This window comes from Ascidia mentula, chromosome 4 (genome assembly GCF_947561715.1).
Source record: "Ascidia mentula chromosome 4, kaAscMent1.1, whole genome shotgun sequence".
Taxonomy (NCBI): Eukaryota; Metazoa; Chordata; class Ascidiacea; order Phlebobranchia; family Ascidiidae; genus Ascidia; species Ascidia mentula.
In genome coordinates this window covers 8,689,471-8,716,614 of record NC_138569.1, presented here as the reverse complement: position 1 = coordinate 8,716,614, position 27,144 = coordinate 8,689,471, and the positions used below count along the sequence as shown (strand labels likewise).

At 37.1% G+C, this 27,144-nt stretch overlaps 1 protein-coding gene across 1 annotated transcript; it reads right to left on the bottom strand.

Moving 5' to 3' along the window:
• Window positions 1-107: 107 nt before the first annotated feature.
• Window positions 108-27,121, bottom strand: LOC145897539 (kinesin-like protein KIF1A). The gene is made up of 43 exons (XM_082985868.1): window positions 26,901-27,121; window positions 26,763-26,839; window positions 26,142-26,324; window positions 25,698-25,966; window positions 25,390-25,501; window positions 25,074-25,217; window positions 24,780-24,800; window positions 24,016-24,173; window positions 23,558-23,751; window positions 23,247-23,335; window positions 23,099-23,178; window positions 22,674-22,829; window positions 22,063-22,169; window positions 21,430-21,570; window positions 21,063-21,192; window positions 20,720-20,792; window positions 15,339-15,429; window positions 14,507-14,673; window positions 14,144-14,313; window positions 13,855-13,980; window positions 12,726-12,956; window positions 12,305-12,423; window positions 11,996-12,102; window positions 11,346-11,532; window positions 10,244-10,382; window positions 9,595-9,685; window positions 9,187-9,305; window positions 9,044-9,099; window positions 8,562-8,679; window positions 8,055-8,209; window positions 7,556-7,664; window positions 7,427-7,450; window positions 7,140-7,254; window positions 6,628-6,758; window positions 5,891-6,101; window positions 5,292-5,470; window positions 4,945-5,089; window positions 4,730-4,789; window positions 4,341-4,468; window positions 3,865-4,017; window positions 3,051-3,237; window positions 2,530-2,648; window positions 108-2,072 (listed from the first exon to the last, which is right to left on the bottom strand). The coding sequence occupies exons 1-43, from the start codon at window positions 26,998-27,000 to the stop codon at window positions 2,030-2,032; spliced, it is 5,514 nt and encodes a 1,837-aa protein (XP_082841994.1). The 5' UTR covers window positions 27,001-27,121; the 3' UTR covers window positions 108-2,029.
• Between the last annotated feature and the right edge of the window lie 23 nt (window positions 27,122-27,144).

The following is a 27,144-nucleotide window of genomic DNA, read 5'->3' as shown; positions in this document are numbered from 1 at the left end:
ATATTCATACAACATTTATTGCTAGGCATGACCTTAATAACTGCCTTCGAAATCAGGTGAAAGCAACTGCATTGGATTAAAAAAGGTCGCCAGTCGTCATACACACCAATAAATAGAAGTTTATTATCACAACGGTTGGAGAGAAATTACCACATCGATCGACAGTTTGCAGGCAGGAACGAACGAATCTCGGTGATAGGTAAATTGCTTCGACGGTAATTGAAATGACAGAGTTGGTTTTATCAGCACGGTATTGTGTGAAAGGATGTGTTAACATTTTCGTTTGTGCAGGTGTTTGTAACTTCGAAAACGTACATATCTCTATAACAGAAAATAAAAAATTGGGAGCAAAATAAAGAACAACACATAAACATGTTCCCGAATTGGATTATACAGGGTTGGACATGTAATAACACATGATATTTCATATTTGATATTCTTTGAATGTAGTAATGTGCAAAAAAGTGTTGCCACACACACTGACATTAACACACGTCTAATAGCACCTAAGTGAGCAATCTTGGACAGGGGAAAAAAGAAAGACTTGTTTACAGCAGAGGTTGACAGGTCGGTAGATAAAACACAGTTGTGGCGAAGAAAGAAACGTTCGAAAGCCGTAGAAAAAATAAATTATCCCGATCTCCGTCAGATTAAAAATAAATAATCTCTTTGTTGGGCGGCAGTTGGCAGTGAGCGAGTAATCGACAGTGGTCAGGTCGAAATGGACATTAGCAACAATAGCGATATATGTAGCACTGTATATTGCACTCGGGTTTATGATTGCAAAATTTTTTTAGCATTGCAAAATTCGTAAGTTGCGACAATATAGTTAAAGTATAGCTCACTGTACATTGGTGTGGACGGATAGTTAATATACTGCGACATGCGAATAATCTCATTTCAATATAGTTACTGTGAAACTGCAACGAAAGCGGATATTCGGGGATGGTGTAACAAAGTAAATCTCGACAGTGGAACAAATATACATAGTAGTTTGGTTTCCGAAAACATAAACATGGGTTTGAGGAGTGTTGGGAATAAATTAAAAAAAATTGAGAGGCGAAACAAAGTTATTCTTTTTCCAAAGTGCTATTTTTGTGATGCCTTTTCTTTAGCATCAGATCAAGCACGGAAATCGCGACAACACTTTGCATGCGTTGCAAAAAAGTCCGTGTTTTCAAATTTTATCTTGTGACTAAACACTTTAACAGCCAGCAAAGCGTTACGGATGTTGGCAAAGAGGAGATACGTTTCGAAGTTAACACTGCAAGCATGGAAATACAGATATCTTGATTAGCGTTCACAGTCGGACGAAAAAAACACGAAGCGTTACTGCTATGGCCGATGACGTTACACCAAGAGATTGTAAGTCCCTACCGCCACCAAGCGTTGAACGACGAACTGAAGCTTGCTGAAACTATTGGCGAAATTGACAATATATTCAAATACAGGGATCAAGCTGATGCAAGAACTGCGACAAAGGTTTTGTGGAACTTGGGATTATATGAAAGAGGGCGGGTTATGAGAAGAAAGCTTGCAACAGGAACGCATTGTTTTCACTTTTACCGTTGTTTGGTAAATGAGCTTGACAACAAATGCAACCTTGTTGGGAGTATTGTGTGTAAACACACAATGAAACGTTTTTTATGTTAATTTTGTCTCAACATTTAAGGTGGCGTTAAATACGACGGAAATTGAGGCCTTGTTCACTTAAAAGCGGGATGTTTTGATTGGATGAAAAAATCAACAAGCAAATATAATTGAAAACATAATCTTCGATTTATCTGTATCTGTGACGTCATGAAGGCGGGACATGTACTGATGTCAAAACACAGCGGTCTGTACAAAGAAAACGACTCGCAGATCCAAAAAACAGTTGATCGCACGACACCTATGTACAAGCATCCAACATGTAGCACACGTGATGACATCATCACGTTGCGTCACAGTAAAACTGAACTCTCGGTGCATATGTCGTCACAACATCGGTGGGTAGGCAAAGCCGGTTTCGGGGTGACAAGGTCAGAGGTCAAGTGTCAACGTGGTGGTTTTTGCGAGCCAGCTTCGATCTGCTGAAGAATTATGAAAGTTGAGTTGTGAAGTGAAAAAAAAATGTTTTAACTAAACTGTGTGCAGAGCCACTTTTCCGACCTATTAGATCTCATTAGCTTTGTGGTGACTACATCACGATTTTGCCGCACAAACGGCTAAACGAAGACCACATATTATTTGTTTCATCGCTTATTCCAGAAAAAAATTGTTTCGAAATTTCCCAGAAATATTACCATGCTTTCGCATAGCAAGGCAGGAGTTAAAAGGCTTCGCAGCCAAGCTTGGCCAAAAATTCCATTTTGATAGAAACTATTATACAAGTAGGAGTAATTTAATTGCGACTAGAGCGTTTTTATCCGACAACGCCATTAAAAAACCACATACTGGTATATTGCTGTGAAATTATACAGCATACAACTGCAACTACTGAGCCATGCTGACTATCTGTGCGTATTTACTCACAGCGACAAATCATACCTGATAGAACCCGCGAGAAGAGGGTTGAAAGCGTATAACCATCCATGCATATCGGCTTCGTTGCCTGCTTGTAATACGAAACCTCGGTGTTGAGTACACACAGCGAAGGTGCAATTGCTCTGGAGACGTAACGGGTGAGTTTAGACCATGTATTCTTGGATTCGGTGTCGCACGACGAATGTTATGGTTCGCAACAATGTCGCTCACAATACACGTATATTGTGTTTCACAAACTACGCACCCAAACACTCATACTCGGCCGCTACATAGTGCAGTATAAAGCTCTACTTTAAGGATGTAATTTTTAATAGCTTAGTCAGATTATTAGGATAAAATATCGCATGCTTGAAGTGACGTAAATACAGAAACGGTTGAGCAAACAAAAAAATTCTGTAAGAAAAAAACAAACAAATAATGCATTTTAGCGGAATATATTCGTCTTTAAAAACAGTCAACTGATCCTAATCTCGAAAACAAACGTTTTCCTAAACCCACAAATTTACACGTGGTTGATATCTTACCGGGGATGGCTGCTCTTGGGAGCATTCCACAACAGTGCTGGCCAAATTGAACATTCCGCGCTCCACTGGGTCCTTGTGGTGATTGTAAAGGAAAACGTAAGGACGTCTGACCACCACCCACCGTTTCATCCAACAAGTTGAACCCGGTTCAAGCAGGTTAAGATATCCGCGACGCGAAACCACCGGGCTGGAAACAAGTGGACTTTTATAATAAAAATGGGTTCAAACCATTTATTTTTTTCATTTATACACGATGGGTTGGTTTGGAGATTAATGGAAAGTCAGAACTTAACACTGTGTATTCGTTGTTTTTTATATGAATAAATAGCTGAAGTTGGCGTTTGCGTTTCGATGGGTTTTGTTTTGGTCAACACGGCCCGGTGGCCACCTTTCCGTCACATGCAACTTGTCGCAACCCATCACCTCCCAGTGCGACTGGCTGCGATCCTACGACAGACGGTGATTCTCAGTGAGAAAATCACCTTTACATGAGCGCCTGACTCGATAACCTTTATGGTTTTATCGGTGCCCATGCCATTTAATTTCCTTGTATATTATTCTTTGCGTAGTTTTTTTTCGCAAAATTAACATGATTTGATTTGAAGTTCCAAGTAGGGAAAACCGATTCGTCAAACTTGTGGCATCAAAATTACACTGCCACTAACATATACGTTTACCCGATAACTGATCACCAAACGTTTCAAACACTGCTGTGTTCACCGTCACCGGGTCTGTGTGACTGGATGTTTGCTTATGCGCAAGTTAACTATATCTAAATTCCTTGCCACATCACGAGGAATCATTACGCGTGTACCTGACTCTAATCTCCAGCACAGTGGGAACATATCTCGACGTTTTCCAGGACATGTCCGAAAAATCCGGAGTTGTCATTCCACTCCCGGTCGGTGTAGAATCCGATGAGAGGAGCGACTGAAGATCCAACTTTCCCACAGATGGGCGCCCACTGCTGCTGACGGAAAACACATTGGGAGTTTTATTAACCATAATTAGAAACATTGGGAGTGTGTAACATGTTTTGTGTGCAATACATGTTTTACAAGTTGTTACGTTTTATCAACACAATGGCTCCTGATTTGGTGTTTGCTTGAGTTTTGTTCCACCTTTTCAAATATTTGTTTTCTCAAAAACCTTTTTGTATTAATCGTTTCAATATAACAGACCCGGTAAATCATAACCCTTTAACACTTGCCACACATGTTATGACTCGTACTTTACAATTAAAAGTACTGGTTGGAATCGGCGGCAAATTTGTTTCGTGACAACACTTGCCTCACAGAATCTTGCATGTCGTCAGGAAAGATAATACTGTTGCTTTGCACGATGTTCTGTCTCGTGTTGGAGGGGGTGAGGTTGAAGTCGTCAGCAACAATTCCACTTTCTTCGTGCGCTTCCAACAACTGAACAAAACGATTTGGAAAATTCGGAAATCCGCTACGTTATTAAGACCAAAAACATATGTGTACCTATTTTTTTAAAATACAATATAAGGGACCTCGTGTCTAATGCATAAAAATGAAACTGCGTTTTGACACGATGTCGTTTTATGTTGTAGTTTTAAATGTGAAATTTCCACCCGTGTCACACACAACAATTGGCATCGGAATGAGGTTGGTTTGAGGAAAAAAACCTTATTCATTTTATATAAAGCGTTTTTGTACCTGCACTGGGTCTTGAAAGTCGAAAATGCTCGGAATCCGATATTGCATGAGCTGCACGCACTAAAAAACACAATACAGCCTCATCGTTACTTTTGATTTTGGCGTCAGCCTTTTTGAATATAACCGGGATATTATATTATAGCTTGAATACGGCTCCAGGCCCAAATTATCGCAGGCCCAACAACCTTGCAATTTTTTTACACAGAAAAATTTACCTTCCGAGTTAAATTCAATTCCTCGCCAGTTAATTTCACTTCAGGTAGCGCGTCACGTGACAGGCACGACATGGTGGCGCTCTTGCGCACTGGTGTCATCATGGCAATGCTGTCCAGGTTGGAGAAAGTGTTCATCGAGGACATTCTGAAAAGTTACGTCAAGTAAACTATAATTTTACCTACTTTAGAACGGGAAATATGAATTATCTAGTCAATGGCTGCTTTGCTGTAGACTTTAAAAATGACATTCACAAGTCATTACATAGCAGATAAAAATATATTTTGATTAATCATACGTGAAAAAATGTTGAACAACATAAAAGTTACTTCTATGCCACATGGCTTACTTGAAGGTGCTTTTCGGTTGAAAATCATTCTTCTCTTCTTTCTCTTCATCTGATGGTGATAAATCAACCGCACCATCGTCTATTCCCTCGGGTTCATACGATCTTCCGGATGTTGAGCTGTTCCTCTCCTCAGTTCGGATTGTGTCTTGGAGGAGGAGAATATGGCGAGTTTTCTCAACCTGGGAAGCAAACAAGGATATTTAACTTTACAACAACTGTCCTGCTGGCATTAAAGTTACGTAGATTTTATTGCAAATTTACAATGCCTGGCAGCAACAGTAGCTCTAAGGATATTTAACGTTGAGGTCTAATATGTGGATGTTATTTGTTAGTAGAACTTGTTCTAAATATCTGTTTTGACGATTTGCGCACCACGGTTGGTGTAAAAGCTGGAATAATCAATTTGTTTGGAAGCTCAATGACATTTTTGAAGTTTGAAGACCTTCAAACACTGTATAATAATGGTAGCCAGGTGCTTTTGAAGTGACCTCATCTTTTGTTACAGGTATAACTTCTTTTCTTTAAACGAAACACCTTATTTTTTAATCCAACAGATAATAATATTACGAAATAGATTCTCGAATAAGATTCTTACAAACCTCCAAAACTTTATTAAAGCGATCAAGTTGCCACTGGTGCTCAAGTATTAAACTGTCCCCTCTCGGACGCCACCCAGCAAGATTCTCTTCGCCTCTGACGTATGTTGATGACGTATCGATGACGCGTCGGCGGCGACGTCTTGAACCTGGGCTTCCGGCTCCCGTGTCGTTGTAACGAAGTGAAAGTTCATAAACTCCAGTGACTCGGTTGCTGAAAATGTGGTAAACTTTGTAACCTTGGTAACCACTGATATTTTTATAGGAAATTGTTATTCTTGTAATGCAGTTTTAATTTTGTGAGTCTTCAATCTTGGTGTGCGAACCTATAGTGGATATTGTACAGTATAGAAATACTTTCAAATGACAAATAACCATATTAAATATCAAATAATGAATCAAACAAGAATGAATATATTGGAACGTCCCTTTCTTCTAAGTTTAAACAATTATTAGAAAGCATGTTTTTTTAACTGTGCTGGTGATCTATATATTCACCCTTCTATATAAGGAAGGTGCAATTGACGAAACACATACCGCTCTTTAAATAATTGATGACGTGAGTCGTACACGTGCTTAGGGCAAGTCAAGCGTCATGTTGACGTATTACGTGCGTCATTATTACACCGGAGGTCCCACCATGACGTTTGTTTCAAGTATTGGTGGAAAATTTTGAATATTTGTTTGAATAAAATGTAGCCCCAATAAATACTTGGTTTTATTGAATTCACTTTTCCAACCTGTCAGAAGATCTGTATGATCCACCGAACAAACTTCTGAAAGTTCTCGGTGATCGGAGTTTGGCATCCCTGTTACAAACCATCAGACACAAATCCTTGGATATCACAACTGGTGTTGCACAGTTGTCAAGCTGCGGCAAAAACAACAAACGTTGATAATGCGAAATAATAAATGGTTTAAACCTGTGTTGCTTAAACAGCGGCCCATATTCAACTACTATGCCATAGAACAGTTTAGAGGTTAGCAACAGAGCTGGATATAAAATTGTTAGAACACCAATAACAGAGAATGTAGCCAGGCTGACGAGTAAGTGGGTTTTGCAACTTTTGTGGGTATTAAAAGAAACGGTTGAGAAATTCTGGTTTGAGCGAATTATCCGCAGAACCAAAATGACCTAAATATTTTTGGTGCAACAATTGACGCATCCAGTAGAGCAAGAATAAAACTGCTAATGGACTGCCAATAAAAACATGAAACATATAGCACAGCGGCAATACTATACGCTCAATACCTCCATGTAGATAGTGAGAGTGACGTAGACCTTCTCGCCAGAGGGTGTGACACGGTTAAGGAGTGTGGAGTTGTGAAGTGAGCTGTCCCAGGACGACTCGAAACGGTAGAAGGTTCTGGAACGTAACAAAAATATTTTGGGGTGATTTTTCGCCGCATTTCTTCAACCAAACTTTCCTGTCTTCTGCTATAAAATGGTTTGCTACAGCTTTTGAATAAACAAAAAATGGCTATTTAAACGCCAATGCTTTTGTCTTCAAAGTTGCACTATTTACTTTATACGCATACCTCGTGTCTCTTCCATAGGAAATCCTGCAAAACCAAACAAACGCATCATAAATAACAAACAAATGACCAATAGTAAATTTTAACACATTTCACGGTGACACAAAATAATTGCAGTATTTGGTAGCTAACCTGTCGTCGATGGGTGGATATACGTAATGTCCAGGCAATAAACTCAGTGACAAGATGTTGTCAGTTGAGTGCGGACATTCGTCAGCATTCAGTTTATTCCGAATTCGACCTTGGTTGAGAAATTAGGTTTAGTGGTAATCAATATATGACATCAGAGTGGAATTACGAAACATAACAGATCTCCTTTAACCAAGATGGTTGTCCACATTTTGTAAAAACAAAACGATACAACAAAGAATATTTATAAACATTTTTAAAAATAAATCAGATTAGTAATGGAAAAAGCATTGTGACAGAATAATTTGGGCACAAAAAAACAGATTTCAAGGAGAGATGCCACAGGTAACATTGCCAAACACAAACAGACAGAAAACAGCTTAATTTAAAATGAGCTTTACTCCTAAACCAGGGATCAACTTTAAAGATTACCAATTTTGTTACCCCCGCCAATACTTTTTACGTCAAGCAAAATTTGGAAAAACAAAAGCGACCCACTCACCAACCACAACCTCTTTCACATCTCTCCATATCAACTCAGACGCGTGTTCGTGTACGATGGTGACCGCTATGCGGCGCTGTATGCCCTGGTGCAGAAGAAACACACCGCTGTTGTTGGCAACGTCACCACGGTGGTCCACGGTCACCGCTGTGTAACTGAAGGAAATAAGTTCGAAGAAAGTCGTGAGAAGTTTGTGAAAGCAATCGGTCGATAAGCTGCCTTAATAACGCAACACTTTTGTTTCAGGAAACTAGAAATTAACAAAGCCGGAAGGCGAAATAACTGGGACAGATATATACACGTGCAAACACTTGTGTTTCGATTGAAGACAAATAAGGTATTGTTGTTTCGGTGTAAGTGGTAAGCAATAATGAAAAGAAGCTGGAATCTAACTTAACTTAGGAATAATTTCACCAAACCGTATCTACGAATAAAATTAATTCTATATTTTAAATAAAGAATAAAATTAAAAATAATAATAAATTTTTTAAAATTTTTGTTACTTACTCTCCCTGAGGTTCCAACTCGCAAATCTCAAACCACGCCATCATATCGTACGTACACTGATTACTACTCGGTACTCGACCCGGTAGAATCGAGTTGTCGGGCAAACTCGTGGCCGGCACTGCAATGTGAACATAATTAGGAAGTTGCATTTTTAGGAATGGTTTATAATGGTTGAAAACGCAGTCTGAATATTATTGAGTGAAAAATATGAACTTGGGATGAAAGTGGAGATACAACTTGAGGGGTGGCAAGAAATATTTCCAAAACCTTCGATTTTACGTCGACTTCTATTTCAGCCATTAATAAAAAAAGTAGTAACATTTTTACACAAAGGGATTCCTGGGACTGACCAAGATTGCCGCTAAATTATCGAACCAAGATATTGCTTTCAGTGCTTTTATCCCAAAATCAACCAAAGTTGTCAGTGGGAGATGTATGGTTTCCATAAACATTTGTATATTTTTACATAAATAATCGCTTACCGGGTTTGGACAGAGGTGCGAGAGTCACCATTGCAGGTCGTCGGCTCAACAATAAACTGAAAGCAAGCAATTTGAATGAAGATGCGTCGTAAGAATACGCGTTCGAATTATTGAAACTGTAGCATCAGGGTCGCAAATCTCACCTCTCGATGTCTTTGCTGTCGTCATGTAAGGGGTGGTGGGAAAAATGGCCGAATATCTCAAACACGATTGGTTGCGAACGGATGTACTCGACGAAGCGTGACGTCACTTTTACACAGAACTGAAAATAAATTAATTGCTGATACATTTGGGTGACAATGTAGCGATTTATTGCAGAAGAAAGCGTTTAATTGTATTAAATCATGCATACCATGTGGCATTTCAAAATATGTTTAGTTCTTTCGTTGTCGGCTGTATTTTTTGGGCATTTTTTACGAAGTTGACTGTTTAACTTGATCTAAAATCCCTTTGAAAGGGTTTTGGCGAGTTTACAGCATAATATCATCAAAATAATGTACCGCTTCTGATGGTCACAATCTAATAAAATATGCTCACAGAAAGCATCTTACGTTTTGTACGTGATAGAAGCCAAGCGGAGCTCCCTTCCCTGTGTTTTTAAGCGGTTCGGTGGAGAAGGCCTCGTCGTGTCGATGAAGGAAGCTGAAAACACATTGTGACGTCACAAGGTTGTCTGGCACGTGACCCGTGGCGGCTCCTCCCTCCGGCCGCGCATGAATTATTCAAAGCGGAAGGATCGAAGTTCGCGACAGAGAAAATACCCTTGACTGACTTTTTTGTCGTTCAGACTGTTTACCCGCATGGCCATATATCGCATTATGATATCGACAGTAAAATTCGATTTAAATTAATCCAGGCAGACCCACTGTCTGATATTTTTTGAATGTAAGAAAATATACATGGCAATTTTCAAATATTCTACTGTTTCATCGAGTGTTTTAAATGGTGGGGTTCACAGAACTACCGTTCTTTCAATGTTTTAGTTAGGCAAGGCAGTACACAGTACGGGGTTTGTCTTTAATTTCCAATAGTTTGCTTCTTAAAATATACATCTAAAACTAAAATTAGGAAAATCTTTTGAAACATCAAATAAAACAAGGAAAAACATTAATTTGTAAACACCTTGCTATAAGGCCTTAATTTGAAAAAGCATGTAATAACAATAACAATAGTTCAATGTGATTAACAAGCCATAGGTACTTGAATTGGCAAAATATGTCGGCGTATTTCGTGGAAATTCCAACTGCATCAAGGATTGTAATTCTGAACTGAAATTCGGAACCAATTTCGAGATGATTTTCAATATCTCCGAAGTTGGATTGTTCCATACAACTTTGAGCTGCAACAAGCAATGAGTTTAAGCAGAGGTATTTTCCACTTTCCTCGATACCAAATGTTAATGCTTAGGTTTAGAAGGGAGTTCAACGATCGGTTAAACACGTAAACCTAAAAATAATGTTTTTTTCTGCCCACGTTACACTGTTAAAAATTTTCGTAATATTTACTTGAAACTTAACAGTTTTGTATTTACTCATGGGAACGTAAACAAGATTTACGGAAAATTTCCGTATAATTATGTTGGTTTACGGAAAACATGCCGTAAATGTGCCGTAAGCTGCTTTACACAACTGATAGAATAATGCAACTATACGTATGGAATGTATATGGCTTGTTAAAAGGTGATATTTCATGCCAAATGATAGGTTACGTGAATTATCACATTCAGCTTGTGACAAACTACGCAATATTATATATTGTTTGTTAAGTTACTTAGCCGTCTGATATAATAAACTTCTGCTCCCTTTTTCGCTTTAACGAGTTAGTCGAAATCGGCAACTACGCATGCGCAAGTTACCTCGTGGCGAAACCGAGGGTTGAAGAATTCACGTGCAACATGTTTTTAGTTGCTATAGGGTACGTTTTGTAGTGATGGAGCAAGTAGCAAGTAATTACACAAAAAAATGACCGAAAGGTACCACAAAGTGGAGACTAGTGTGCCCGCTAGTGTAAAAGCTAGCACAGTGCCACTGTCAACAGTTGCACTGATGAGACCTTACAGGTCGAAACACCCTGTCTGCAGCTTTCCAATATCATGGCTTTTTTTGCACATATATTACAAAAAAATGTTTTTATACTTACCCGAAAAAAATATATTACAACTTTTTATCTTTGTGGGGGTCATTTTTTTCAAAAACATTAACGCAAAACAGGTGGATTTATCCAGTTATCAAACGACAGTTAGTTGAACATGATAAACAGATTTTCAACCCAATGATACAAACAAAAAACACTACAAGTTTACTTTCACAATCGTTTTCGAAGGTTCCTGAATCGTTGTTGACGTCACCGATTTTCGCCAAGTTTTCTTTGCTTAAAGTTTCGACAATCGAGTTTTCGGCCGAGCTGTCACCTCTCCCCTCCACCACTCTCACATTGATATCATCGTTGAAAACGGAGCCGGTATCGTCCGGAGCGCCAAGATCTTCCTCCTGCGGATACAAAGTATGTCTTGTTTATTAATTGTGCAGTAATGACTATATTTTCTGATTTTTTTCACTTTGAGACAGACTGTTCATTAATGACATTACTATTGCGCGAAACTGATATTAATTTTAACATAAAACGGACATATCGGATAGTAACTAATGCGAAAACGTGTGATGCTGGGCTGTTAAACTACAACCCTCAACAAAAATGGTCGCATGCTTTAAATGGCTATCACTAATTCGTGACCAATCACCGATGCAACTATGGTGCTCAATAAACAGAATCGAAATTGTATGTTAAAAATCATATACCATATCGGCCATAACCTTCATCTTAGCCTTACTTCATACCGAAGTCCAAAAAATAAAACCCGTTCGGAAAGCTTGAATAAAGCGCTTAAGTTCGGGGTACTTGAATAATGCAAGACATTTGTCGTGTTGCTCGGCATGTCAACGAAATACTCACGTCAAGGTTAACGTGTTCGAACTTGATATGGGCGGTCGCTGATTGTCTCCTGCTGGTGTATTGAATTGCTGTGTTGTTAAACTCGTCGTTTCGAAATCCTTTCGTGTCTGTCGTTTCAAAAACAGGTGTTGAAAACACATGGCAATAAAATATTAAGGATAAAAGAATCAAAAACAAAAGAAAAACCACTCTTTAAATTATTGCATTGTGTTTTCCTTGACCAAAGCGTTAAATGAAGTTCAAAAATTCTAAAAAGGGATTGGTAGTAATTGCAGATAGTTTTAGTAGTTTTGGTTTCATGGGTCTTACCGAGTATAGGTTGAACTGCCACCCTGAGATAACCTCGTATCTCACCACTCTCGCTCACCACCGCCATCTTGTGGACTAGTGGGACGGGAACCAGCAAGTTACTGAGATAGACGAATCCCCTGGTATAGAGAGATATATAAAGTTAGTCACGGTTATGACACTATATATATGGCGTAATATCATAAAATGTAAATATATTCCATCTAAAAGTATTCATTTTTTGCCCACATTAAACATTACTTCAGGTAATCAATCTTGAATTCTGACGAAAACATTTGCGATAATAACTTCATCACGTTTAAAATAAAATAGCAAGCTCAAACAAAACAAAATTCCACACAAAAGAAGCACAAAAGTTGTAGGAAACAAGTTACATTGGCGCTCGGTGGTACAATCACAACGTCTTTGAGCCCATACAAACCTGCCCACAATGCTGAACCACGGAGTACGATCGTAAAACGGGTCTTGCTGACTCAGCAAGGCATAAATCGCTGACTCATAATCAAGGTCGGACATGGAACAAGATTTGTGGACCGTGACGGGTGAGGAGGGCCCGCTGTGGGTCGAAAGTGCCCCCAAAGTGGGGCTGCGGGTCCCGAGAAAGTTGCTCTCTGACGATGAAACTGGGAGATGGGTGAGGGAGCCCGCAAGTCTGGAATCGGGAACAGGGGAGTTTAAGGGGGTGTTTCCGGCATTAGGGGTTGCATCGTTAGCATTGTGGTGGATACAGGAGAGGTGAAAGTGTGGTGCATGGAAATGCCTGCATCCCGTTATAGGGGTTGGAGACGTTTTGGGAATTCAACAGTGTAAGGTTATGTGTTATGTTGTTGAAACAAATTCATATTTGGGATATTAAAATGGTTTCATGTTAGTGTGTTGATTTTGTTTCATTGGTGATTATTTTAACAGTCACCGGGGCAAGTACGGCAGTTTACGATCAAACAAATATTTCAAAAGTGAAACAAAATTGTTAACAGATTTAACAATTTTTATGCAAACAAATATCCCATGGTTTTCATCATTGGCCAAACATGGTTAAGTAAAAAGAAAATTATTAGATTTACAACAATTAGGGGTTGAGCAAAGCAGTGAAATGATAAATAAAATCAGGAATTTGCGCAAATCAAATGATGCATGGTGGGGTTTGCATGACAGCCAAGTCAACGTGCATATGTCATGCATACAATGAGCATTACCATCCGGGAGGATTTGGAGGCAAGTAAAATAAACAAAACCAAATGCAGTTTTTATGTAAACTTTAAGATCTCACCCTAAAACAATCGTATAAATCTGGTGATAATAAATTTATTTAAAAAACTCTACATTTGAATAATGGTAATCTAATGTATTAGGCACAAACATTACAATATTTATCAGCTTTTGTCAAAAAATCTTTGAATTTTTTTTTGAAAACATCACAATTTTATCCAATATACAACTAATCAACTTGAGAACTTGAGTAAATTTAGGTCCAAGTAATGTTGTTTTTGAATGAGAATTTGTTTGAACTAACCAAACAAAATACTAAAACATCAAATAAGAATGTCTACCTTCCCAGCATCTTAATCCATGCAAGGCGATCTCGGAATGGATCTTGATTGTTGACCGGTGTTCCAGGCTCACGCGTAAAGTCACAAACTTGGTCGTACATTTTTCTCATTAATTCCAATCTTTGCCTGGTGACAAGGCAAAGAAATATAACTGTTACCAGAGGGCAATTTTTCAAAGTAGTGGCTGTATTATTTTGCTGAAAGGTTGCTTCGGAAAGACTTTTGGAAACCTAATGAAGTCTTTTATTTCACAATGCATTTTCCTGACAGGTTTACACAACTGATTTACCTCAGTTTTTGCAACGACCACAAATGTGTTGCTCCGTTTTTGTTGTCACAAACTTTCACTGCAACCACAGTGCGATTATGACCAAGCTTGCTAGAGCCGTCTGATGGCAAAAGGTCAGCAGGCAAAGGTGAATAAAGTGTGTCGGTCACCAGCACAAACTGAAATATAACCTGCAACAAAAATCATAAAATTATATGTTTTCACTGAAGCTCGTTCCACAGAATATCTTTACATTTCTAAGTGTATATGTCCAAAGACAAAAATTAAAAATTTATATCACAACACCTAAAACAGAATCTAACGTGAACTTTACATTACAAGTTAAGAATGTGCACAACTAAAAAATTTTACAAACACTATTACCTGTTTTTTGAGCTCTACACTAATGGCATTAGCTTCCTTGAGGAAGATTGCATTTCCCCACAAGTCATCTCTCAGTGAAGTAAATTGATAGTTGGCCCACTTATCCCACACCCACCGTGCTAGGTATCTTTCTCTTTCACCCCAATCAATATCTTCATACATTTCATCTGTATTTACAATAAATTGAAGTGTGTAAAACGTTTTTATGGCAAGTGCATTTAAAACTATTCCTTCCCAAGATTAGTTCTTTTCTGAATAGGTTAAATTAAAATTAGTTTTTTTAACAAGTTTTAAGGTCAAACAACACAATATGTGATATGAAGTTCAAAGTAACTTAATATCTGGTATATAAAACATATATAAAACAAGTCTCTGGTAAAGATTCATAGCTAGTGAAGTTTACAACAAACAAAAAATTCAAAAATGATAATTTGCATTGTTGTCCAATAACATGGCAATAAATTAAACTTGTTACGGCCATACGTCAAATAATCATGGAATCCCTAAAAACAGCTTCTTGAGGAAAATTAAATGTCTTTATGACAAATATTTACAGGCAGGTGATCTGTATTCTTGCATGCATAATTTATACACCACCCTAACAGCTGCTTTCCAGAGTCATGCGTCATGTATACACTCGTAAGTATAAAACACCATAATGAAAAAAAACGGTGAACTTCTATAACAAATCGATCGTTTCTAGATTCAATTAATTTTGTGTATAATATTGCATGCAGCATAAAAACACGCATGTTTTAAAATGACCAATGTGTTCATCAATTTCTTCATAATAAACACAGAACAAATTTACGTTAATATTAAAACAATTTACCTTCTTCATGCTGGTTTCCATGGTTTTCAGATGGGATGCATGCTTGTGTTTCAACTTGTTGTTGCAAAACTTCAAGTCTGTGCTCATAATCCTGCAAGCCAGCATTAAAAATGCCCATTTTAAAGTGCAGTATTTTTGTTATAATAGCTTTATTTTACATTATACGACAGCAGAAATATATGAGAACTTACCACCTTTATTAATGACCCATTACCCCACACAAATTTGACAGAGGCTAAAATTTCAGGAGATATTTTGCACTCTTGTGACCAAAAAATGTTACTGCCCATTTGTCAGGTGTAGTGATGAAAATATTTTCTTGTCTTATTTTATTTGTGTTGTGGATGTGCTCAACATTAATTTCTCAGCCAGAAAAAGCATTTTGAATACAGGAGCCTTTTGCATTTTCTGGCCAGTTAAAAAATAATAGCTTCTTTGATGTAGTTGAATATTTGCAACTAATAAGGGCTTTGAATAATAAGTGACCTTTTCATATATATACACATTTTTCATAACTTATTTAGTTTTGTCCCAAACGAGCATGAGGCCCACACTTCAGGTAAACCAAGCTGAAACCTATGATATATAAAAAATCAATGCCAATTTATACTTTACAGAGGCTAACCATTTCTAAACATGCATTATTAATGTTGCAAATGTGCATTCAGATACCTCAATGAACTATTATATTTGTGTTGTTTCAAAATGAAAAGCTACCCAGAAAAACATTTCTTTCAGAAAATAATATTCTATAAACAAGACTACGTTTAGAATCTCACTGTATACATCACAAAAGATAATCTTTGTTTTCCATAAAAAAACGATTTTTCCTTATTGTCTGTATAATCGATACTGGAGACAAAATGAACCTCACCAAAGGCATTGAACAGGAAAAATAAGTGAATATGGAAAATGTACATGGCAATTAGGTCCCTTTTGTTTGTTCAAAACAACAGCTATTATGGTTCCATGTCAGCTAAGTTCAGTACCACTCACTAGATTTAAACATGTCTACTCCACTAGAATATGATCTGTCATGACAATAATTCCACAACGGCAGAAAAAACTAAAAATATTATCAAGTTGACTGGCAGAGAGACAATGTGCATAAAAAATATCACTTCTTTAAACATAGTGAATTGTAGTAATAAAAATGTATTTCGACCAAGTTGTATTTACAACAAGCTTGAGCTTAATGTCTGTTAAACACTGCAAAATCCGCAGTCAATAAAACTCAACCTAATTATGTATTTTGAATAAATCACAGTCAAAAGTGTGAGTGACTAAATTTATAAGAAGTCTTAAAAGTACCAAACACATAGCATGAGACAAATGAGCTAAAAAATTGGGTGTGACTGACGTGCATGCAACAAAAATTCAGTACCGCTGTAAATTTGTATGTTTTTACTGCTGGTGACATAAGTGTGTTGAATTATTTTTATATATTGGGCAAAACACATTAGGTTTGAAATCTTTCATTGAAGTAATCAATAATAGATGGCGTTTGCTCAAACAAGACAACGTCTCTGCACTGGAAAATCCCAAATCAGTGTCAAGAGCTGGTCACAAAATTAGACAGTAAAAAGGGTTCAAAAATATTATGTGGAAAGTGTAATATCCATTTTTCAAAAACTCTACTTCAAAAAAATGGTGGGATTTATTGGAGTTTTCGTCAAAGTTCAAAATACAGTGACATCATCAATAAGTTACAATATGTTGACTTTTTGTGGTTTACACAGTGACACATGTGTAAGTTGCACTTGTTATGCTTATCATAAGGCCAAAAGAATTTTCTATTTCAAAAGATAACACTGCATTATAATAAGCCTAGAATAAAAAACCCTAACCAAGGCACATATTGAAGACAACAAGTGTTAAGAAAGCTACAAAACACACACACATATGGACTGGCAAAACACATATGCACTCTCAGCTCAATCGTGAACTTTCTATCATACAAGTGATGGGCAAAGCATGCTGATTATCTATCATGAAGCTACTTCTGCTCTTGACTAAAACCTTGGCGACGAAATGGAGGCTGGTAAATCCCTTGAAATGGAACTTTGCGTCTTGCATCAGCCATTGCCTTCTGGTTTATCGAGTTAACATCTGGTATTTTGGAGCTTTCAAAGCTTGGAGATGATCCAGTGGAAGTAGACAAATAGGGCGGGGATTCAGAAGCTCTATGTGTCAAGAGAGGTCCATTTAAAGGATTGTGGCAAATTTGCGGTGGCATTTTTTCGAACACTGGTTGCTTCTTAGTTGTGTCTCCAATATAAAACTGAACATTATTTTGATCTTGGCTCAAGCTGTCAACCATAATATTTGGTTGCTGATACAAAGGAGTTAAAAACTGTCGCTGAAAGTTGCTTGGTGTTCTGCTAATCACCATAGGGGGAGTTTCAAAGTATTGCTGTGACATACCATCAGTGCTGGTTGGAAGACCTACCATATTTCTTGTAGCTGCTTGGTTTCTTGTGTGCTGCAGTGGGTATGCGCTGTTATGGAGCCAGTTTTGTACAGGGATTTGATTAACTGGAGACGAATTGCTATAAAAGGGCTTGGCAGATACATTGAACATGTGTTGAGTGCCTGGAACATTTCCTCCTCCGAACTGTGTGAGAGGTTCCTGGTTATTGGGATAAAACTGGCAGAAGTTGCCCCAAGTCTTTCTTCTGTGTTGGAAATAGTTCCTCTTGTCTCGATTCCCTCTGGTGTCAGCAACATTCCAGGGTCTGATTGGAACAGCGTGCTTTACCTCTGCTTCTGCATCTTTTTCAGGTACTGGTTCTTCTTTGATTTTGTCAGGGCCATTGCTTTCCTGCTTATTGTTGGTTTTGTCGTCAACTTTCTTGTCACTGTTTTCTTCCTGAAGAGCAGAGCATGTTTTTCGTCTTGGACCCTCAAAATACTTCTTTGGCGATCTTTGCTTTGCCGGTCCACTTCCCTGTTTATTGAAACCTTTGAATGCAAAACGAGGTGTTTGCTGTCTCACATTTGACCCAGACCTCTCCTCTCTTTCCTGGCGACGGCGTTCCTTGTTGATTTCCTGTGAACGGAGGTTTTCTTGGTGCCTCTTCTGTTGTGCCTCCCAGCGTAAACGACCTCTACGAAAAGCCACATCATTCTCCATCAACCATGAAATCTGCTCCTCTTTTGTTTTGATCGAATCAGGCACAACCACACCTGGAGAAGGTTTGCTGAAATCATTGGATTGGATGTAGCGTGGTGAGTAATAACTGTCTGATTTGGAGGTGTCGCCCTTTGACAAACCAGAGCTGCTTGTATGCGACGATTTTCCACTTACTATACTTCCACTTTTTGAAGTTGAAGTTGTATTTTTGGTTTCTGTCACATTGCGATTTGCAGCAACATCTTTTACAAAGTTTGTCATGAGTAGGGATTTGCCGTACTCTGCATTGTCGGCAAGAGCTTTTTCCATCTCCTCCATCTTACTCTTCATCATCCTCATCTCCTCCTGCTTCGTTTCGTTATCCTGTTTTACACCATGAAGCATACCCACTAAATGCGACAAATCATCTTTCAGCTGCTTCACCTCGTTAGTTGATGTGGTCGTGGAGTTGCCAATCGTTTGTTTTAAATCACTGTCAACTTTCATTACTACAGATTCCACTAAATTTTTTACCACATCCTTGACAATTTCCCTGCGCTCAAATGCCTTCAAAAGGTCATCACCAACGACCAGGTCGTTTTCCTTTGCAAAATCCTTCTTTGAAGAATTACGGTCACCACAAAAACCAATTGTATCCATAACGTCTCTGGCAACCGACCTCCACGTTTCTGCAGGGTTTGGGTCCCTCTTGCCATATTGCTGGCACAAATCTTGCAAACGCAGAAGACAAACAGCTTCAATTTCATTTTCCATCATTGTAAACCCACTTAAAGCCACTTGGTAACAAACTTCCTTGACTGCCTGTACTTTAATATCAGCCATAGTCAGCCAGCCGGTTTTTCTATTGCTACTTGCTTGCCAAGCTGTTGGTGATAAGGTTTTATCAGTCGACTGTTTATGTTTACTGGTGGAAGGCAATCCAAAGCGTTTGACAATTGAGCGTAACTTTTCTGGGGTGACATCTTTTCGGAGTCGTGAGATGAGCTTCCAGCTTTCTTCGAATGGAAGTTGATTGGAGTCTTTTTGCTCCTGTTTCAAGACAGATTTGTGCAACATTTTGTTCACAATGTTTTTATGTGGTATAGCAGGTTTTAGGGTTTGCAGAGAGAATGAAGGAGTTGAAAGAAAGAGAAAACATAGGGAGAAGAAGGAACATGAAAAAAAAATTCATTATTACAAATTATATATTTTGGGGTTTGGTTACCACAAGAAGATACCATATGTTTTGCGTAAATTGATTTTAACTGAATTATACTGTGCAGATTTTAAACCTTAAACACAGAATTTAGTTCACATGTTACAATTAAAATACATTTTTTTTAAATAACTTTTTCTCTTATTAGGGTCATGCAATGCTTTTAAATAAGATTATTTCCAGAAACAAGTTACAGGCAATAGCAATTTGTAGAATGGTTTCATATAAACAGGAAAGAGAGAGTTTTAAACGACATATGAGAAAATAAAGTAAAGATTGAAAATTGCCACCAATCCACTGCCGATGTAAGCAGTTCCAATGCAGTTGTGTTGCATATTGAACTTCCAAGCAGTATGTTATACATGCAACATGCTTCAGCCCTCAAAATCCTCACCCATATCAATGCTGGTACTGTATGAAGCCACGCTCTCATAATTTTCTGTCATGTTCAGTTAGTCCTTTCATGCTCATTATTTCTGCTTTATAAACGGCAATGACTCTTTCAACGAACTATGGTGTTCGCATGACATTACAAAAGTCAAAATTTTGTTTGTTGATGTCCAAAAGTTCTGTGTTGGCTCCCAAATATTTGCCTATCTTTTTGTAATTTCAGATTTATATACTAACAACGTGTTAATATTTACCCAACTTGTAAAACCATAATAATTTTTATTGAAGAAAAGTTATTCTTATAAAGCTGTATAGCAGTTTTCAACAGGCCACTAACAATGTGTTGTTTTGCTTGTATGTTGTTATTATAAATTGGTAATGTGTAAAACTTTGACCAGCCCATCTAGGTTAAAAAACACAATGCAAATATTTCTCGGGCAAGGCAAATAATGGAATATGCAGGACTGTTGATGTTTTTTGGGTGCCAGTGAACAAAACTCACAAATGTTATGGAAAAATGCTTTCAATGCAAGTGCTTCATTGAACTGCAGTATTAAATAGTAGCAGCTTGTAAACAGCAGCACCCGCCATGCATTCAAACTTACTAGAAATTTACACCGTAATCCAAACTATAAGGTAAACCTAGGGTACTGTGTGACATACCAGACGCTGCTGTTCAAGCAAGAAGTCTGCCTCCTCCTTTTCCCTCTTGTACTGTTGTTCCATCTCCTGGAGCCTTTGTGAATAATTTATGTGATTAATTTCGAAGCAACAGCAACCAGGTCGGACAGTGAATGCTTATATCTTTTAGGCTTGAGATGTGATTTAGCACAAAGTAACACTACTAAAAGGATAATAAACTCCAGACACCATCTTATAGCCTAAAATTAGACCTAAATGGGTAGTGATATGATACATATTATTAAAGGAAAAATCAAACTGAATTGGACTGAATTTGGTTCTATGTATTTAGAGATACAACTTTAACTCTTGCATTAGGACATACTTTCTTTCCATTTCCTGTTTCATGTCAATGCCTTGCTTTTCAAGCAGCTCTCGTTGAGCAAATGACCAATCAACAGGCTCGGTGGGAGACTCAATGCACAAAACTTCAGATGGGCCTCTTTGCATGCGAGCTACAATAGAATGAATAAATGTATACAAGGAGTGATCTTATTATCGTATATATAGTAATGTGGACTGCAATTGTTTTATTTAAATTTTTTTAAACATTTATGTGTTTATTGGGGTAGTAAGAGGCTAAATGCAAAAATGCAATAATTATTTGGCCAATTAATTTTGAAAAGCTTGTTCATTTTATCAAGACAACTAAAAGTATAAGGCACATTTGGCAACTTTCCACATCTAAATACCTTGATCCGGATTCATGAACCTAAAGACATGATTTTTTCCCATTATTATGCGGTTGCCTGAGCGTAGTTGAGTCGGTTCATGGACTTCTCGTCCGTTCACAAACGTCTGAGCCTCCTCAAATGGGATAATACTGACAACACCTAAATAAATAAAGTTGCCACTAATAAGTTGAAATGAAAAACACTTGCCTTAGTGGTTGGAGTGAACCAAGGTATTAATATTGCTTTACACTATGTTTCAAGCATTTAACTTATCAGTTCAAAACATACAAAATAATGTCTGGAAATATTTCAGAAAATAGTTTTTCATAACCATTCTATCAATTGTTAAAATTAAACACAAAGAGAACAGGGTCAGTGTATGTTGGAAACAATGTAATACTTTTCATCTTATTTTTAATCTAGATGCTTACAATCCATATAGCCACACATCCAAGCATTAAAATCTTAGCTAATGACATCAGTGGCACAAAGATTGAAATTCCCAATCAATGAAGCCATGTACATGACTGCAGTAAGAAATCAATACATTTTATAGCTGGTTATATTCTGGGATGCAGCAGAAGGGTAGAGAGGTCAACGGTAATGTGATCAAGAAACAAGCTATAAAGTCAATTAACTGCCATGACATACTTTCATTGGTGGTCAGTTTTTTGCATTGTAGTATGCAGTGCTCATCTTTGATGTGCTGCCCGCTGAGAACAATATCCTGGGGTACGTTGGCTGATGACAACCCCACTCTGAAAAAGAGATTTAGGGGTTTGGTGGCAAAATATGTCTAAATCATATATCAGGAATGTGGATTAGGAACGATGACATTTGTACTGTTACTAAAAAATGTTTCCAGTTAAATAACAAAATTATTCAACTGAGTTGCATTTAAACCAAGTAAAAACTGGTGGTAATAAAAGTAAAAACTTTTTAACGGCTCAATGACTTGAAAAAATCTAAACCAAAATGTAATAACAGATCAAATTAATAAAAATAAACTTATATTTAACAAGGCGCATTCACTTTAAACCAGAAAAATCCATTAAGGTAGGAAAAAATATGAATAAGTAAAGCATTAAAAAAATTAAGCAGGCTGGCTTTTGACAAATGCTGAACTAAACACCTTAAAAAGACGAACCCTTATATTTAAGCCAAAAAAACATATCCGTTAATTTGGGCACATTACAACTAAAAGTCATTCATTGTAATCAAAGAAACAAAGCTGTTTTGCCACAAACTGTCAAGCAACAAACCTTGTGATTCCATCTTTAATATAGTAAAGTAGGCATTCTGACATCAGTGGATCCTCATTAAGGTTGACTATATGAGGAGTTCGTTTGGGAGAAAATACACCAAGAGTTTCCCCATCTTCTCGCAAAGAAACTCCCAGCTCCATCAAAGCATTCTCTCTTTAAATGAGGTGTTTGGTTGCCAACACATTCTTTTTTTTTGTCCAAGGTTTGGATCCAAAAAAGGTATTTATGGTAAAAACACTTAAAAATTAGTTTTGGCTTGTTAAGTAGGTAAAATACATATTATGAAACAAACATGCCAAAATTGTTTGGTCGTTAGCAAAATTGCCTGGTATATACAGTAACATAATTACGACAACACTAGAATTGGGACAGGTTTAAAAATTTTGTCTTATGAGGTTGAGCCGTAAAACAGGTGAAAATACCTCTGTTGACGAATACATTCTGTTTTCCTCAGTTTTTCCTCCCATGTTTCATTCAGTTCAGCAATAATCTTTTCTGATTCCTGTTATAAGTTTGTCATGTTAAAGATGGAAGTACTGGTATAAAGGTGGATGCCACACGATAACCAACCTTGATTCTTTCAAGGGCATTTTTCTCCTGTGCCTTGAAGTTTTCTATTGTTGGTTCATTTAAAGTTGTCGTCTTGCAAGCATTGATCCCTAAAATAGTTTCACAAAAAAAAGGCAAAAGTTTTTTAATTTTTTTATTACAAAAATTACACACATATTAAATTTACGTTTACATAATTCTGTGAAGCCATAAATTTTTTGCACAAATCTACATAGAGGAGTTATATATGCCTAAATTCAAATTTGTTCAGTTCGAAAATTTTACAGTTGTAGGAATATTAAGGAATAATTTAACCAAGGGAACAGAAATACCTTTGTCCAGTGTGTTCAACTGCTTGTTCTTGTTTTGGAGTCGAGTTTGTTCATTAATAAGACTAGCAAGACCTTCAGCATGCAAAACTCTCCGCAATCTTTCGACTTCTTCTTTGAGCTCTCGAATCAAACGGTCATTTGGATCCTCATTAACCACTGCATTACACTTGATCTGCTTGGCACGGTCTGCATACCTTGAAAGGAAAACAATAGTGCAAATTTGAATACTACAGAGCAAATAATGCATGTACTAAGTTTATGCTGTACATGGTATATAACACACTGTTACTTTCCATTGGTTAATATGTTGAAAAGCAAACTATTCAATTGAAAATCATAAACATAAATTTGCGACATGAAACAAAGCAATTTCTTTATTTGAGTTTTCATCTAACTAAACATAAGTTTGTATGGAAACCAATTGAATGGTTGATTTTTTGATTCAGACAAAAATTTACCGAAGAGTGCTCAGACTTTCATCGAAGTTAATATCAGCGGGACTGATGGCAGCTATCATAGCTGTCTTTGAATTTCCCCCTAAATTTTCCTTTAGCAGCCATGTCAACACAGAATCTCTGTAAGGAATATACTCCCCACGCTTCTTCTTGGACTTAGTCTAAACATAACAACTATCACTTAATTTGGTGCTTTTCTGTTATTTAATTGACACCCACATGCAGTGCTCAATGATTTAATTATTAGTAATACCACGAACTTGAGTTGGATTTTATGTCCAAAAAGGTTTTATTTCCAGCTCTAATTAAAAACCACCTAGAGTTATTGATTTCATCAATTATGGATAAATCCTTCAAACCTGAAAAATGCAATTTACTGGACAATAGCTCGTGATATTACAAAGCTTAAGCGAGCATGTGAACAAACAACATAAGCTCTAATAAGGTACACCATAAACTCCATTATTACAGGGGTGCATTTCATGGCTAACGTCAGCAATCAGAACCTAGCAAGCCCCTGGAGACGGGACTTAAATCAATAAGTACTCTCCCAACTGTTGCCCTGGGAAAGAGGGTAATGCGGTGACGCACTGGTGACTTTATCTTAAAGGTCTAACTTTACAGACGGGTAATTACCGCTCAGTGTCAATGTCACCTATAACTGGGAGTGCACACATCCTGTGGCTGCTACGATACTGACGTTCACGGAGACAACACCTCATGCACAGAACACAAACAACATATATTTACACTCGACGTACACTTACTAAGGGAACTCCAGTGCAATCCTTTCGGCAAAAAAAAGAAAAAAAAGATGCATTACTGATTAATGGATAACAAGCAAAAAACTATAAAATTGTTTGTTTGGAAAACCTGTGCAAACCTTTCTTATTTATCAATCAATCAATCAATCGGTTAAAAAGGCAAAACATTCTGTGAAACTCTTTTGTTCAAAATCAAAGTGTTCAGAAAATAGGAGTTAAATACAAACCAATCTCAATACTCCGTTGTAAAACAAAACACACAAGACAACAAACCTATGAAAAGAAACAATGGACTACCTGCTCTGCAAGTGCAGAAATAACCTTTCCAAGTGTTGTAAGTGATTTGTTAATGTTTGCTCCTTCCTTCAGCCTTTTGCCTTTAGCACCAGTTGATTCCGCCCTTTCACTTCCCGCTAAATCCACCAAACTAATTTTGCTGACCTGAAAAATGGAAATCCAACTTTATTAAATATTACAAAATAATGTTTAATCTATTTTTCCGGATATAACATTTTATTCAGCAAAATACAGTCATTTAAAATTTATACAAGGTAATAAAAAACAGTATCTTTTTTCACATATTACGAAACAGTAAATAGTTAGTGAAAACTACTTTTTCAGTTTCAAGGTTTGTGTCAGTGTCTTTTCTTTTCTGTGTAAAGACAATGTTGAAAACTCCATGAGAGCGACTACTTGTTGCATTCATGTTTGTAGCAGCCACAGTTCTAAAAAAAACATTTCTTGATAAAAAGAAGGCTTGTGCAAATATGAAAAGTGTGAAGACTACAGACTAAAGTAAACAAATTTATATTTAACTGAAACCAGCTCTGGAATTTAAAAAAAATATGTCTCAACGTAGCATGATGAGACGATGGTCAAAAGAGTAGACACAGTACAACAAAAAATGCAAAAAAAAACAACCTTGCTTTATTTCCTTCATCCATGAGATTGTTGATATCGCAAAACGACTGCACAGCAAGTTTTGAGAGGTCTTCAACATATGGTCCCAACAAGGGATGTTCTCTCACTCTCAAGTTCTTGTTATTTTTTGGGTTCAAAAGGTCACGAACTTGTTCACAATATATTTCCATGTAACTGACTTCCACCGAGTATGTGATCGTCCCCTCGCCATCATTTAAATTATTGTTTGTTGTTGATTCTGCTATTCTTGTAAAGAGCTCTTCACACATCTATATTTCAGCAAATACATACCTTAGTATTTTTAGTGTTCACCAATTGTGTTTTAATTTAAATCTGAAGATTTTGATAACATGTGTTTTTATTTTAATAATGTTTATTGCTTGTAACACAAATTCAAAATTTAAATTGACATAATATATAATAGAATCCCTAAATAAATAAAACCTGTGGAATTATTCCAGCTTGATCTTTCGAGTCATGCTTGCCCATCATAGTATACGATTTTCCAGCACCTGTTTGTCCGTAAGCAAATATGCAAACATTATAACCATCAAATGCATGCTGCAGCATCTCAACACCCAAGTCATTGTACACTTGCTGCTGGCTTGCAAAATTATCATCTGTAGGCTAAAGAAACAAAAATAACAATGTTGAGTAAATAGTTGATTGGTCAACATTATTAAAAATTGTGTATAAGCTGCAGACAGATGGCCACTGTTTCGACCTATAAGGTCTCATCAGTGCAATTCATATTATTGGCTCCACATTGCTTATCATATTATTAAAAATGTTTAGTTATGATTTAATCAATCTTCCAATAATGGCTTAGAGGGGGTGGTTCTTGACTACTTTTCCTATTTTGCACCCATTTGATTTCACAACCCAGGTTTCACACATTCATCTAAAATAGCATTTTTTAGTAAGATTAAGCTTACCCGTACCCCTAGAAATGGAACTTGCACCCGCAGGGGGTCGGGGAGCCCCTGGTTTTAGGCAACCTGATTGCATTTAATTTGCCCTAAGCTGCACAGAGCAAAGTTTTTGCAACAAAAAATAATCACTTACATTCGTGTGGGACCAATATGAATAATCAAAGTTGAAGCTTTTGGGATTCTCCCTTGGTTGCTTTGGATTGGATATAACTGGAAACAAAAACAAAAACGCATTGTGGACAGTATGGGATTGAAGTTTGAGTAAATATACCTGTTGTTTTGCCATTCATTTGAACTATACATTGTGATTTCTTTTCCTTCTCACGACTATTGAAAGGGCGGACACGGACAGCAACTTTAACTGATGACATGATTATATCGGATTATTCTATTTCCAAGTGAGATTTTTAATCCATTGTCAGACTTGCATGATGGACAAAAAAAATACTAGTTTGGCAAAAAATTTTCTAAATTACAATAACAAATAATACTGCTCCTGAAATTCAATGAATTAA